The sequence below is a fragment of the Thamnophis sirtalis genome, unplaced genomic scaffold (assembly GCF_051295495.1).
Source record: "Thamnophis sirtalis isolate CommonGarterSnake01/CBP01778 unplaced genomic scaffold, rThaSir2_p1.2 scaffold_6, whole genome shotgun sequence".
Classification (NCBI taxonomy): Eukaryota; Metazoa; Chordata; class Lepidosauria; order Squamata; family Natricidae; genus Thamnophis; species Thamnophis sirtalis.
In genome coordinates, this window is record NW_028261386.1 from 86,656,853 (window position 1) to 86,673,249 (window position 16,397).

The window sequence follows — 16,397 nt, forward strand, 5'->3', positions numbered from 1 at the left end:
AACTTTTAAAAGGCGAAAAATTCCTTATGCAAAGGAGGCCCCTAGTTCTCTCGCCTCCTCCTATAGTTAACACTAAGCAGATTCCAAGCCACTGTGACTTGGAGTGTGGTAGCAACTACCTTGGCTTTAATTATTTTTAAAAAATTCTTTAAAATTCTTTCCTTTTCCTGAGGAGACTGGTGAGGCCCCGCCTCCCCTGCCTCTAGTGACTGCACGTCCCTGCTCTAATCACTGTACTTATATGCTACATGAAGAACTAGAAGTTGAGTCTGCATTTTGCCTATTTAATCAGAAAGATTAAAGAGTCCCATCTCTCTAAAAGCACTGGTATAAGGTATATATGCCATGTGAGGCATGATAGTAGCAGGAAGTACCAGGATGCTACCTCACAGCAAAACTTCACAAGAGTGTGAGGACATGAGATATCTGAAAAGAGGTAGGACTTCCGCCCTTCCACCTTGTGAATCTCAGCCATCTGCCACAATATCGAATAGAGCAAATTAATGCAACAGTGGCTTTAAAAACAATTATCAATATTTCTAAAATGCTGTATATACATACATGTATATGCATATATAAATGTATATTATTATGCCTGTGTGCATTTGAACTTTTGATGTGAACAAAAGTGTTTAGCTTCACCTTTTCCCTATTTTCATCCATTTTCAAATACTGTAACTGTAAACCTTAAGCTGCAGCGTATACACCATTGATAACAACAAATCTGCCAGCTCAACTTGACTTGTGTTTATGTCTTATTTCAAATACCTCAAGAGAGGAATAGCTGAACAAAATAATAATAAAGGGCTTTGCATATGATGCTACACTGGTAAGGATATATCTTATATAGGACAAGTTGACTTTTTCTAGTGTTTCTAATCCTCTCCAACTTTCCAGAACAGATTCTGTAGATACATCATAACACTTCTGGTGGTGAAAAATCTTTCTTTATTCAGCTTTAGTATTTTGCTCCAAGTAGTTGCAGTGGATAAGCCTAGTTATATACTGTACATCAGGGGCAGGCAAATGATTATCAAATGTCTTATAAAGACTTATTAACCCACTTTTTTAAAGAGAAAGAAGTGATTATATGTAAAGTATTCTAGATGCTAATTTCAAGGGTTAATAAAGTGTATAAAATATTCTTCATTGGTGGGCAACATCATTTCTCTACTAAACTGACAAATGCTAGACCATATATTGCTTTTAAAACAATTTATTAGACTTTAGGAGATATTTAATGAATATATAAAAATATAGAAAAATGCATTCCAATCCATCTAAGTTCTAAGGATTCAGCACAAAGTCAATAACATGTGGTTTAATGTTCTATTCTAGATTTTATTTTTAAAAAGATAAAGGTTTCCCTGTCCAGTCATGTCCGACTCTTGTGCATGGTGCTCATCACTTTTTCTTGGCCAAGGGATCTAGTGTTGTCCAAAGACATTTCATAGTCATGTGGTCAGTTTGTCTATACATCAAAGGTACACAAAACATTATCTTCCCACTGAAATAGTACCTATTAATCTCACATTTGCGTGTTTTCTAACTGCTTGGTGGGCCCGAGCTGGGGCAAGGAGTGGTAGCTCACCCTGTTGTGCAGTGTTTGGGTCTCAAACCTGGGCAGTTAGCTTTCCAGATGACAAGCTCGACATCTTTAACCATCATGAGACATCATGCCCCTTCTATTCTAGATTAGTGGTTAGTATTTTGCATGGTATCTCAAAATGGCTGTCAATAATGTAATTAAAATATAAGAAACCCACTCACAAATTAGTTTATTGCTGTTATTTCACCATGATGTCTTTCTATGAATTGTTGCATACTATAATTGTGTTCAAGCCCTCCAAGCTTTTTTTCATAATTCAAAAATTAAAAATGTGGGGGGAAGCGAAGTGAATAAGAGTATTGTTTCATGAACTGTAGAGTTATTTATCGGAATCACTGTTCACTACATGTTTTATAAATAAAAGCTGTCCTTCCTTCCAATCTGAAAGTAGCACTTGAAGGTGCAGAAAAACTATCTTCAAATGATAGCATACTTCCTAGAATGTATTAACCAACATAACTTTCACAATGCCTTCTTACGGTATATAAAACATATAGCTTTATGAATTTCATACATTTCCTTTAGTAATTTTTCCATAGCTTTACAGAAGAATCAGTTACTACCATGCTGTGTTAGATGATAATGTATAAAGATTATTCTACAAAAATGCTTTTTGTAGCCATGAATATATATAACCCAGAACTGATACATAAAAGGCAGGAACCCTTGCTCTCAGTTTCAGTTCCTCTGCTACTTATAGGAATATAACTTCATCAGGCACTTTTTTATTTGTAAAAAAAACAACAACAAGCAAACACTTTATTAAATAAAAATAAAGACTCCAGGGCAGGAATTCTAGAATCCATGGTTGAAAATTGGATTAATAAAAACTTGGATTATTTGGCCTAAGGATTCTAATTTTGTTGTCCAAAAACTGCTAATAACTATTTGTGAGATTATCAGTTGGTCAGGCTTTTTAAGCCATCATATATATGAATGTGTTAAAATTATGGGTTATACGGTTATATAAATTCTAAGCAGCCACTCCTCTGGCGCTTTATCAATTTCTGTAAGGTAATGGTAAAGGTTCCCCTTGCTCATATGTGCTAGTTGTTCCTGACTCTAGGGGTTGGTGCTCATCTCTGTTTCAAAGCCAAAGAGCCAGCGCTGTCCAAAGAGGTCTCCGTGGTCATGTGGCCGGCATGACTAAATGCTGAAGGGGCACGGAACGCTGTTACCTTCCCAGCAAAGGTGGTTCCTATTTTTCTACTTTCATTTTTACATGCTTTTGAACTGCTAGGGTGGCTGGGACAAGTAACGGGAGCTCATTCCATTACGGGGCGCTAGGGATTCGAACCGCCGAACTTTCTGATTGACAAACTCAGCGTCTTAGCCACTGAGCCACCGCGTCCCAATCAATTTCTTTAAATAAGTCAAATAAAATTACGAAATTATATTTAAAGGAAATAGTTCACTTTTAAGAATAAAAATTAATTGAAACAAGTTATGGGAAACTTTATATGAAATATTTAAAACCTTTAAAATTACAAGTGTATCTGGGTAGAATATCAGAACTTATCTGGGGACAATTCTCCAACTCATAAGTATTAACTTATCCAAAAAATGGTGGGGGAAAGGAGAAATAGAAAAACTAGAAAACAAAGAATATTTCTCATATATCTACTGTACTTCTGTTGTCATTCCTTGATTTCAGGAGCTGGAATAATCTAATTTAAAAACAAAATTGTAAAAGAGTCTCACTTACCCCAACCAATGACACAAAATTTTAATATGTATCGGCGAATATAAGTGTTGAACACTTTTACTAAAGCTATATACATATGAACAGCTTCAAGGGCCATCCAGGTGAAAGTTGCCAGAAGAAAGTAGTGCAGGAGAGCAGCAATAGCTATGCAGAGGCCTTCTATGTCAAAGGATGCAATCCAACCATCCAGGAGAAAGACCAGATTTAGGCCCAGCAAAGCTGTGCTCAAATTCATTAGGATTTTAGAAGGATAATCTCTTCGCAGCTTTCTGGTGATAAATGGATAGAAAATTACAATGTAATCAAGTAAGAATTCCCTCCCATTCATTTTTGACATTTTTTTCTTGAACCTTGAAATTATTTAGGCCATAACAGAACACACAGATGTATTCATGTCTATTGATAAAAGATAAGTCCATTTATAAACATGGGCACTGAGAAAGTAACATATATGCCCATGATGGCGAACCTATGGCACACGTGCCAGATGTGGCATGCAAAGCCCTCTCTGTAGGCATGCACATCATTGCCAGCTGCTCTTCTGGCCAGCTTATTTTTGCCTGTGCCGGAGGTGCAAAAACCTGGAGACTAGTTGGCATGTGCGTGCCGGCCACCTGGTCTTCAGGTTTCTGGGGCTCAAGCACATGCGAAGACCAGCTAGCTGGCACACATGCATGTGCCGGAAACAGAAGACCAGGTGGCTGCCGCATAACAGAAACCAGAAAACCAAGTGGTCTTCGAGTTTACTGGCGCTCTGGCGCACATGCTTTCTGGTTTGATGTCGAAAAGGATCGCCATCACTGGTATATGCGTTTGCTTTTAAGTGGTATCTTTATTGTAGCAGATTGTTTTGTAATTTGGGTTTGATTCTTTTTCCCCCCATAGAAACCAGGATATTATCAGGAAGGCAAAAATCCACGTCTGAATCTCTAAAATAAATTAAGGTATCATATGGATTTATGGGTGTGTGATATATAGGCATGTATGTTAGAGAGAGTAAATAAGAGCTGAATTTTAATATGATATCCCAGATTCTTACCTAGTTGAGGAATTAAATGATTATTTAGCCATTTTATTTATAGGCATCTCTTCTGGTTTGTTTGCAACACCAAAACCACATTCCTCCCACAAATAAAACTTGTATTACTGTATCTATCTGTTGATTCAGCAGACGAAGGATCAGGTTTTACTTTTATGGCATTTTCCTGATTTCTCATATTTATTGTCAATAATCTGAATTTTAAATTTTGTGGCTCTCTGCACAGAATGGTTTTGGGAAATACTGATTGAAATACGGTGGTGTAATTAAAACTATTATTTAACAAGTACTCACTCAAAAGTGATATATGTCAGAAGGGTTGCAGCAGAAAATATGGCTGATATACCACAACCAATATATGTTATGAAAGTAAGGACTTTGGTATTTCCAGAATCTATTTGTGAAGCTGTTCTTGGCAAATCCTACACAGAAAAAGAAGCAAAGTATATAAACTGTTAGAATGACATTTCTGAAAACTGTTTGTTTTCTCCTGGGACAACAACATAGATGAAAGTCATAGGCAATCTGACCAAAAGTACTGCTCATGATATATTTAATACTTGCTGTCACACTTTTGGCTTCCTTTCTACTTTTCCTGAAGTCAAGAGGGTATGTTGTATATCAGCGGGAATGAGCAGTAAATACAAAGCACTAGTTTTATGTCATTTAGATTGCAAAACAATCAGTAAGCAATCCTTCCACTTGCAGTTTCTATTTTCTCAACATTTCTTAGAAATCAGGATTTTTTTCCTGTTATAAGTGGAATCTTCCTTTATAAAAAAAAAGTCTAACAGTCTTGCCATAAATGAAATTTTGATGTGTGAAAATTTATGCTGGTGTTATTTTATAGACCCATTTGAGAACTTCAGTTTGAGTACTATGTTCCAGATTGATAAAAATCAATGGAACATTGAAAAAATGAAAGGAGATAAAACACTTTAAAATGTGGGTTTCCATGGGGTGGTGGTGTCAGAAAGCTAGTTGGAGTTCATGAGACGTTGCCGTTTACTTGTTGATTGGGTTTTTCCCTTGGTTGTCATTATAGGTTTCTTCCATTGTTGTTTATAGACGCTTCTCTTGTAATGTTCCCAGAGTAGCCACAGCAAGATGGATGGCCATATAAATTGATTAAATGAATGAGTAAAATGATGATTGATATGTAAATGTTTTTAAGAATATTTTCTTCTACAAGCTCACCCTTCAGATTATTTTCCCCCCAGCCAGGACTCCAACAGAACTGTTAGACACACAACTGGAATCTTGTGGAAATATTACAAAGGCTAAAAGCAAGGTAATCTTATATGGGAAAATGGGATTGAACAGATTTCATTGCTAAGTCTCAACTATAAAATTTCCCACCTCTAAGAACTGATTTTCCTTAATTAAAACCGCTGGCCAGTTTTAAAAACATGCTGTTTGTGTGGAATGTGATAACGTTGCCATCTTTACATTTTCCATGCATACAAATCTGAATGAAGATTCACTAAGGTGCAGGGGTGGACAATTTGAAGTTTCTGTCTATAGGGTCATTTTCTAAGTGATTTACCTTTCTCAGAACAACAATGTGAACATGCTTGTAAAAGTGGCCATACCAGAATGACATTCTTACAGCACAATTGCATACCTATTTATACTGAAGTTCTACTGAGATCCATAGACTTCCCCCCAGCCAAGTAATAAGTAGAGTCTTTCAGCATGAAACATTTCAGAAAAAAATACTATGATATTGATAGCCTCTGAAGTTGTTGATCTTAACTTTGTTGAAAGAGACAAAGAATATTCCATACTAAAGCACTCAGCCACTAAAGAGGTGTAAACGTTGTCTACTAATGGGTACCACTGCCTTATCCTGTAGATTGGAAAGTCTTATATATTTTTGCACAGAAATAATCCTGGAAGTATTATTGGGATAGTTGTTAAAAAAAATATTAACATTTTCAGAGTGGAACGCTGCCAAGATTCTATAGACTTTCCCTGTCTTCATTTTTAAAACCTTTACAAAAGTACTCGCAGCAAGAGAAAGGAGCCATTGACTTTATTTCAAACAATGCACTCCTTTTTGAAAAAAAAATATGGAAGTAGAATGTAACAATCTTGAGAAGGGAATAGAAAAGCTTGCCACATCACTAGGCCTATGGGAGTCATATATTAACTTTGTGGGTGTGAAGTACTATGACTCATAAGACGGAAGTAGGAAGGAAGAAGTAAGGAAAAGCTCATTCTCATATTGTAACTTAGTATTTAAAGCCTTGTTATTTAAAAAAATAATGATTTAAACCAGGAATTTTTTTATGTACATACTTAACTTTCGCCTAAAATCACCAAAATATCTCAGAGGTTGTCAATATCAAGGCAAAAATTGAAATGATTACTGAAAATAACTCATTGACAAAAAGTTATAGATAGATCTTTATTGATTTTTAAGTATAGAGCACATCTTTTCCTCTCTTGCAGATGGTTCAACAGGGCCACAATTAAATAAAAAAAAGGAAACTAGCCAGATAAATTCCAGAAAAGTTATTTTCCTAAAACAGCCACAGATAAACAATTCCTATAGCAGATTCTCACTCTGGACCAGAATATGTAAGAAAATGCATAAGGAGTATGTACAGTCTTCTATTTTGCATTATTAATTGTATGCACAAGGATCAAAGCAAAATAAAATCATATGATGTCTCTATCAACACTGAACATTGCTAATGAGGATGTGTTTCTCATGTTTTCCTGTGAAGATAACATTTAATGACACATTCTCCTCTAATACCTAATATCATATTATGTGGTATCAAGAATACTACAATTCAGAATAAAAGAATAAAAATATTTCATGAAATGTTTGGCATGTTCAAAAGCAGCTCATTTAAGTAAAATAGCAATTTGTGAATGTTATCAAAGAATAAGACTGGCACTTACCATCAATATGCCAAAATGTGTAAGATGATTGCAGAGACAGACAGTCTCATTTTCATTTGACTCGGGAAGTGCATAGCAGCCTGTTGTATTCCATCCACCTTGGCCTCCTACAATAATGAATGATTATTAATTGTTAATTGTTATTGATCCTCCTCCTCCTTTAAAATTTTTTGATGTATGTTTCATATATACGGCGTATGAAAGAAGCTTATGAGAATTATTAAAAAAACAATGCAGCAAAAGTGCAACTATATTTCTTTAAGTTGATTGTACCAAAGAAAAGGCTGTATCTCAAATTTCAATTTTATCAGTCCTGTTTAAGGGAAGATCATGAACAGAGATGGACATTTTCATTTTAGCAGGGGGGAAGTCTATCCTATCTTAACATTTATGTTAAGGTTAGTAAATCCTGCTCTCTCTTATTTTTTTTTTCTTTTCATTTTTCCCTTTATTTGTATGCCGCCCTTTTCCCTGGGGGGACTCAGGGCGGCTCACAGTTAAAAAAAGGGGGGGGGGGAAGGACAAACAGTTTCCAACATACAGACAATACAACATATTAAAAAACACAACAGCCACACAATTCGAGTGGGGTTAGAGTCTTAACCCCAGGCCAGCCGGGACAGCCAGATCTTTAGGGCGGCGTGGAAGGACTGGAGGGTGGTGAGGGTCTGAATCTCCACGGGGAGTTCGTTCCAGAGGGTCGGAGCAGCCACCGAGAAGGCTCTCCTCCGGGTAGTTGCCAGTCTACACTGGCTAGATGATGGAATTCGGAGGAGGCCTAATCTATGCGATTGTATCGGTCTAGTGGAGGTAATTGGCAGTAGGCGGTCTCTCAAGTACCCAGGTCCAGTACCATGAAGGGCTTTGTAGGTGATAAGTAGCACCTTGAATCGCACCCGGAGATCAACAGGCAGCCAGTGCAGCTCGCGGAGGATAGGTGTTACGTGGGTGAACCGAGGTGCACCCACGATCGCTCGTGCGGCCGCATTCTGGACTAGCTGAAGTCGCCGAATGCTCTTCAAGGGCAGCCCCATGCACATTGCAGTATTCCAGCCTAGAGGTCACAAGGGCACGAGTGACTGTTGTGAGGGCCTCCCGGTTCAGGTAGGGACGCAACTGGTGCACCAAGCGAACCTGGGCAAATGCCCCCCTGGTCACAGCTGACAAATGATGTTCGAAAGTCAGCTGTGGGTCCAGGAGGACTCCCAAGTTGCGAACCCTGTCTGAGGGGCGTACAATTTGACCCCCCAGCCTGAGAGATGGGACACTTGGCCAATTCGCGGGAGGGAAACACAGCAGCCACTCGGTCTTTTCTGGATTGAGCACAAGTTTGTTGACCCCCATCCAGTCTTTAACAACCTCAAGACCCTGGCTCATCACATCCATTGCTTCGTTGAGTTGGCACGGGGTGGACAGATACAACTGTGTATCATCCGCATACTGGTGGTATTTTATCCCATGCCGTCGAATGATCTCACCCAGCGGTTTCATGTAGATGTTGAAAAGAAGGGGGGACAGGACCGAACCCTGCGGCACCCCATACGTTAGGGGCCTAGGGGTCGATCTCTGCCCCCCGACTAACACCGACTGCGACCTGTCCGAGAGGTAAGAGGAGAACCACTGTAAAACAGCGCCTCCCACCCCCACCTCCCGCAGTCGTCGCAGAAGGATACCATGGTCGATGGTATCGAAAGCCGCCGAGAGGTCAAGGAGCACCAGGATGGAGGCGTGGCCTCCATCCCTGGCTCTCCAGAGATCATCTTTATAGTGATTCTTCCCCTACTTTATCACAGTTTGGGTAACTAGAACAAATATGATGGAATGATAAAACATACACCAGGTTTAACATGCTGATTCTGCAGTGGTGTCTACAGTAACAGTCACTGATGTGGAAATGGCAAGTGTGACTGAGCAACCGAAACATTGCCAATTTTAAGGGTGATACTTGACACACACATTTAAAAAGGAGAGTGTTTCAATTGCCTGGTTGTGCTTCCCATTTTGACATAGTTGACTGTCATTGAAAACCTTCCTACAACTCTGTGATAGCAAGATGGGCAACAAACTGATTTGAAACACTGAGCATTTTTCCTCAATGGATGACAGTAAGCTTCTACCTATTCAAAACGGAAGGATTCAAAAACTGTTCACAATTGCCATGCATGATTACTAAATACTTTCAGCAAAATGTTATTCATATTATCAATCCTTCCAATCAGGTGACACAAAGAAGATTAGGATGAAGTTTTGTTGTAGCCAGACAAATGGTATGGAATAACTTTGTCCCATCTCTTTATCCTTCATAATGCATGTTTCATTAGTTGAAATAGATCTCCAGCTGATATTTAATAGAGGTTGAAGCTGCCCAAAAGTATTTATTACCACCATTAGAGACTAGTGTAAAATCTAACCTACGCTGATTTGGATGCATCTCAAGACTTCCAGCAACTGCCCTCCATTAACACAGTTTTTCATAAGTCTAGAACATTAGTTCTCAATCTTTTCTTTACCATGGACCTCCTTTAAATACCTTTTGTGACCAAAGACCATAGCCACAGACCACCAAGATTTAAGTCAAGATTTAAAACATAAGATTTCTTCAAGCCTTCACGGATTCCTTGTGATGATGCTGTGCCCCCCCCCCCCCAGTGGTCTGTGGACCACCGGCTAAGAATCACTGCTCTAGACAACTACGGTGAGGATCTGGATAGGCATAGTTGCTTGTTGTAATCACTTTCCAGTCTGGGTAGGAGAAGTTGCTTAGTTGTAAACATTTTCCAGTCTATTTTCTGATTTCTGAGTGTGGCCTGAATTGTAATAAGATTTACAGGAGGGACAAATCCCAAAGAAATACATGGAAAGTATTCATCTATAATGGATGGTTAGATTATATTACATAACTGGATTATAATAAAGGGTTCACTACTAGCGGGAGGCTTAATGCCATTGTTAGACTAAACTTTAGATTTTACATCTTGTATAAATGATTTGTAGGTTTGAATGTGAATTGTCTTACTGCTAAGTAAATAAAAAGTTTTCAGAAATGCCCCATATCTTCCATATCAAAGAAAAGGGAAAACAATTAAACTTACTGTTCTTGTTCATATCCCAAAAAACACAAGTGGTATTAGGAGCCTTCTAAAAATTAAAACAAAAACAAAAATACAAATTTGTGTCTCTATAGGCACATGAATAAAAAGTAACGTCTTCAAAAATGTTATTAATTAAGCAAGGAAGCTAATTTTCCATCTACATTTATTCTCATTTATTGTTCTAAACTTGTAAACACATAAAGAACTAAAGAACAAATTAAAGACAATCTTAAATGGGCATTTTCAATTAAAAATCCAAATGTTTGAACATGCACATTTAATCAGTTGGATAACTATTGGAGAAAATCAATCATTGTGGAATTTAACCCTTCAGTTCTGTAATGCTCTCCAGAAGAAAATTCATTTTTCTGGAGTTAGTGTTTGCTTAGCGAGGATTACAACTGCAGGATTAGAAATTATTAAACTCTTAGTCCTCTAACTAAGAGCTAATGTGAATGAAAAAATAGAAAGTGCTTGCAGGAGTTAATTGGTGATTGTGGATTAAGGAATGGTATCCTCTCTAGTAAAAGTTTATTGTTCTTGTATCTCAGATCACTTTTGCCCCACATGCCCCACACTTAATTGACATGATAGCATCAGCACTGGTATTATTGTTTTGCTTTGTATATTCACAGCAAGGGAAAGCAGTGAAAGCTTTGTCACTGTGCTCTTCTCTTTCTCTAGTTTCTCCCATTAACAGTTGTGAAAAAGTATAGACATAATGGGTCATGGATTCCTCTCCATATGACTGGAACCCACACGCAATCTCTCTCATTGGTGTAGAAAAAGGAATGCTAACACATTTCTTTAAGGATATACTTGCTGTTTACATGTTTTCTTCAACAAGTAGCCATCATAAACAATATAATTTTTTGTGGGATGGGGTATACAGAAAAGCAAAGTTTCTGATGTATGTTTAACTCACTCTGAGAGTTATCCTATAACTTTAATGTATACCATTTTAAATTCAAAGGACAAGAAATTTTACCTTCAGTTTTTATTCTCCAGCTTCCTGATTGCAGGGTTGATTTTGGAGAAAAAACCAGCTCCGGGGCAACAGAAAATAATTCAGAGGTTGCCAATACATGTGTATTATGTAGAGGTATTTCTGTTTCTAAAACCATTTTGTTTTGCCCTCCTGCTCAGTACAGACAAATGAATATTTTGTTGCTCTAACTTAATCAATTATATTTTAAACAAAAGCTGAAAAACTCTTACCTGGATGTTGTCATGTTTGAATGCATGCTTGATTGTAATTTTCACAGCCTCCTTGAGATCACGGATAGTAGTGTTCCCCACACTGCAAGCTACCACGTAACTGGTTAAATTGGAAGGAGCTTCTGCATCCTTTAGGATATTAATTTAAAGATTTATAGGAAAATGTGATTTTGTAAACCCCCATTTAATAAACAATTCATAAATTTATTTCTCCACATTGCCAGTATAAATATTGCCAGTACATACAATACAATAGCAGAGTTGGAAGGGACGTTGGATGTCTTCTAGTCCAACCCCCTGCCTAGGAAGGAAACCCTACACTGTTCCAGACAAATGGCTATCCAACATCTTCTTAAAAACTTCCAGTGTTGGGGCATTCACAACTTCTGGAGGCAAGCTGTTCCACTGATTAATTGTTCTAACTGTCAGGAAATTTCTCCTCAGTTCTAAGTTGCTTCTCTCCTTAATTAGTTTCCACCCATTGTTTCTTGTTCTACACTCAGGTGCCTTGGAGAATAGTTTGACTCCCTCTTCTTTGTGGCAACCCCTGAGATATTGGAACACTGCTATCATGTCTCGCCTAGTCCTTCTTTTCATTAAACTAGTCATACCCAGTTCCTGCAACCGTTCTTTATATGTTTTAGTCTCCAGTTCCTTAATCATCTTTGTTGCTCTTCTCTGCACTCTTTCTAGAGTCTCCACATCTTTTCTACATCGTGGTGACCAAAACTGAATGCAGTATTCCAAGTGTTGCCTTACCAAGGCATTATAAAGTGGTATTAACACTTCACGTAATCTTGATTCTATCCTTCTGGTTATGCAGCCTAGAACTATGTTGTCTTTTTTGGCAGCTGCTTCACTCTGCTGGCTCATATTTAAATGGTTGTCCACTACGACTCCAAGATCCCTCTCACAGTTACTACTATTGAGCAAGCTATATTGTACCAGTGCATTTTGTTTTTCTTGCCTAAATGTAGAACCTTACTCTTTTCATCATTGAATTTCATTTTATTAGATAGTGCCCAAAGTTCAAGTTTGTCAAGATCCTTCTGTATCTTAAGCCTGTCTTCTGGAGTGTTGGCTATTCCTGCCAGCTTTGTCAGTCTCTGCTTTGCTGCTGCTTCGGCTGCCGTTGAAATGGGGAGGGGGGCATGGTATTTGGGAGGGGAATCATTGATGTGCTGGAGGAAGTTTCTAGACGCTGAACTGACCACCTTACTGTGCATGTGGAGGAGGGGTGTTTCCCGCCAAGGCCAACAGTCCAGCATTCCATCCTGGTGATGCCTTTCGAAGTTATCTCACACCTGACATTTGGGGAAAATATGATTGGACTGTGCACAGGGATGCCAAGGGGAGGGGAATGAATTATACATTATATTATTAGCTTTCGCGCCTAATTAACCAGACTCAGCTTAGCTTTGCAACTGTTCATTTATAATTAGTAAAAGTATACTTGATTTCAATTCAAATGGAGTCCAGTGGTTTTCTTTCCTGATTACTGAATGAAGTGATGCTGACAATAAACTGAGTCTCATTTTTCACCCATCCCGGAGCTAAAACCTACCGAGGGGGGTGCAATCACAAGAAGAAAAGAAATGTCTTTGCATGTAAGTGACCAGGAGAAAGAGGAGGGGGCAACGGCGGGACCATCTTACCCGAAAGGCTGGCTGAACTAAGAGTGGAAGAACCTGCTGTTCGTCCCAGATGGACTTGGGGTGTGGGACAAAAAGAAGAGCCTGAGGAATTGGATGCTGGAGTCACGAGAAGGAGACCAAAGAAAAAATCAGCTGATTGGGGTGACTCCGGGGAGGAGGGTTACAAGCTTTCCCACGCCATGAGACTTCTCAAAGAAGCATGGACTGAACGCAGAAGCCGTGAGAGAGTAGTGGAAAGGGAGCCTACTGAGGAACTTGAGCAAAGGTACTCAATGCATAGTTTAAGGGAGGGTGAAGGAGCCGAGGGGGGTTGTGTGCAAGAAAACCCAGAGGGTGAAGGAGCCGAGGGGGGTTGTGCTCAAGAAAACCCAGCCTCCCCCCTCCAGCTAGAGTCGCTCAAAGAGCAGGGGGCCCTCCCAGGCGATGCCAAATGGCAAAAGTCCCTCCCTTAACCGTAAAATATGATGGAGACCCTAAATGTCTTGGGATTTTTATAATTCAGGTCTGGAATTATATGGAAATCTGATTTAGAGACAGATGAAATGAAGTGAGGATGGTGTTGATGTCCTTAGAGAAGAAGGCAGCCGAATGGATGGTCGGCCTACACAAATGCAATTCCCCTCTCCTGAGGAATTTTAATGACTTTATGGCAGCCATGAGAAGGAGGTTTGATGACCCATGACCGAGAGACGGGGGTGCCTGAAATTTATGACTCTGAAGCAGGGAAACAAATCTGTGCCAGATTATGTCCAGGAATTTCAAGAGTTGTCAGCTTATATGAGGGGGTGGTCAGAAGGGGCTTTGCTGGATCAGTTTGCTGAGGGACTGAATGAAAAAATTTACCAACAGTGCATAAACAGACGCCTTCCCCGTCGTGTAATTGTTTGGTATGAACACACGGCAGACGTGGAGATGGATTTAGCCAGGCTTCAATGCATGAAAGAGGGAGATGTGGAGAAATCCCCCCCAGCAGCCCCCAAAACCCCCCTCCGCCCCAGGAGTGAGGGGTTTTTTGGGGGCTGCTGGGGGGAGGTTTCACAGGCAAAGCCAAGCCGTTCACTTGTTTCCGCTGTGGGAAGGAAGGCCATCGCGTCGTAAATTGCCGCGTAAAATTGGCTCAGACCGCCACACACACACACACCCCGGAGAGAGGGAAAAGCAATGAAGGCCCCGGGCAAGAGGAGGGAGGCTGCATTCGCCGCTGAAAATGTTCCCCAGCACCTCCAGCCAGAGGAGGAGGGAGGCGTGAGCCCCAGCTCATCTGACGAATCAGATGAGGAGGAGTCTCATCGCTGGGCCCCATGCTTATCCCAATTGAAATGAGAGTGCCATCTTCTGGCGCAACTGAGAAACTTTTAGCTCTCATTGATTCCGGCTGTTCTTGCTGTATGATAAGTCCTGAAATGGTGGAGAAACTAGGCTTAAAATTGAGGACTTTGAAAACCCCTATTGTTTTTTGCCAAATTGATGGTTCTATTGCGGGAGGTGGCCCTGCTCATTTTTCTACTGAGCCCATAGAGATGAAAATGGGGACCCATCAGGAGTTAATAACTTTTATTGTGGCACCTGGCATGGACCGGCCCCTTATTTTGGGACTCCCCTGGCTTCGTAAATGGAACCCTCGCATTAATTGGAGAAAGGGTTGGTTACGTATTCGCACAAACATACCCCCTGAACGGGAGGTTGAGACTCCAGATTCTGCCGCTACTAGCCCTACATTGGCAGCCAGGGGGCAGGAGAGAATCGAAGGGGAGGAGAGAATACCAAAAGAGTACTGGGATCTTAGAGGAGTTTTTAGTGAAAAATTTTCTGATAAACTACCCCCCCACAGGCCCATTGATTGCACCATTGATATTTTACCTGAGGTGAAGCTTCCAAAGCCCCAAATATATTCAATGTCCCCTAGGGAAATGGAGGAAATGAGAAAATTCATCGATAAGAATTTGGAGAGGGGGTTCATTGAACTGGCGAGACCCAAGGTAGCGGCTCCTGTGTTATTCAGGGAGAAGAAAGATGGCTCCCTGAGATTCTGTGTGAATTTTAAAAACTTGAATGCGATATCATCTCAGAACCTCTACCCGTTACCACTGATGAAGGACATGCTGGCCCAATTGGGGAAGGGCCGCATCTTCACTAAGTTGGACTTAAGGGAAGCATATTATAGAGTCCGTATTAAAGAGGGGGATGAATGGAAAACTGCTTTCAACTGTCCCCTTGGCTGTTTCCAATTTCGTGTGATGCCGTTTGGCGTACAGGGGGCATCAGCAGTCTTCATGCAGCTAATTAATGAGGTTTTACATGACCATCTTTACAAGGGCGTTATCGTATATTTAGATGATATCCTTATTTACACGGAAACACGTGAGGAGCACGTGAAGCTGGTTCGTACTGTGCTGAAGAAACTTTGGGCAACTGAGCTTTACGCCAAATTGTCCAAGTGTGAATTCCATCAGGAGAAGGTTGACTACCTGGGCTATCGTATCTCCCACGAGGATGTTGAGATGGACCCCACTAAGATGAAAGTGGTCACCGAGTGGGAAGCCCCTGGTACATGCAGGCAATTGCAAAAAAAATTGGGTTTTGCTAATTTCTATCGCCAGTTCATCTTTTGCTAAGATAGCTCTTCCCATAACTAACCTTCTGAAGTCCAAAGGTGGGGCGAAACCCAAGCCTAGCAAGCCGCTGGATTGGACCATGGAATGTCAAGCTGCATTCGAGAAGTTAAAGCGGCTTTTTGCAGAGGAACCAGTCCTCAAACACCCGGACATGGACACACCTTTTGTGGTTCAGGCTGACGCCAGTGACGTATCTGTGAGGGCCATATTGCTTCAAGCCAATAGTCAAGGTAATTTACAACCCTGCGCATACACCTCTTGCAAGCTGACACGGAGAGACGTTGGGCCATTTGGAAGAAAGAAGCATTTGCTGTTCGTTGGGCTTTGGCCACTTGGCGCCATTTTCTGGAAGGCGCCAAACACCCTTTCGAGGTATGGACTGACCATAAGAATTTGGAGGCTTTGGGAACTCCCAGAAAACTTTCTCCTAAACAGATGCGCTGGGCTCAGCATTTCAATCGGTTTAATTTTACCCTGAAATACATTCCAGGGGGAAATTTTTTTATGGCTGATGCTTTATCCAGGCTTCCTCAATATAACTGCTCCAAACT

General features: G+C 40.2%; 1 protein-coding gene across 5 annotated transcripts in view; it reads right to left on the reverse strand.

Moving 5' to 3' along the window:
- Nucleotides 1-16,397, reverse strand: part of ADGRG6 (adhesion G protein-coupled receptor G6) — a 136,096-nt gene that overhangs the window by 21,375 nt on the left and 98,324 nt on the right. For all 5 annotated transcript variants that reach the window (XM_087718351.1, XM_087718352.1, XM_087718349.1 and 2 more), the window contains 5 exons: nucleotides 11,577-11,705; nucleotides 10,359-10,404; nucleotides 7,267-7,373; nucleotides 4,648-4,775; nucleotides 3,315-3,583 (listed from right to left, as the gene is read on the reverse strand). In XM_087718351.1, coding sequence (XP_087574477.1) covers nucleotides 3,315-3,583; nucleotides 4,648-4,775; nucleotides 7,267-7,373; nucleotides 10,359-10,404; nucleotides 11,577-11,705 — 679 coding nt within the window. The remainder of the gene's footprint in view (nucleotides 1-3,314; nucleotides 3,584-4,647; nucleotides 4,776-7,266; nucleotides 7,374-10,358; nucleotides 10,405-11,576; nucleotides 11,706-16,397) is intronic.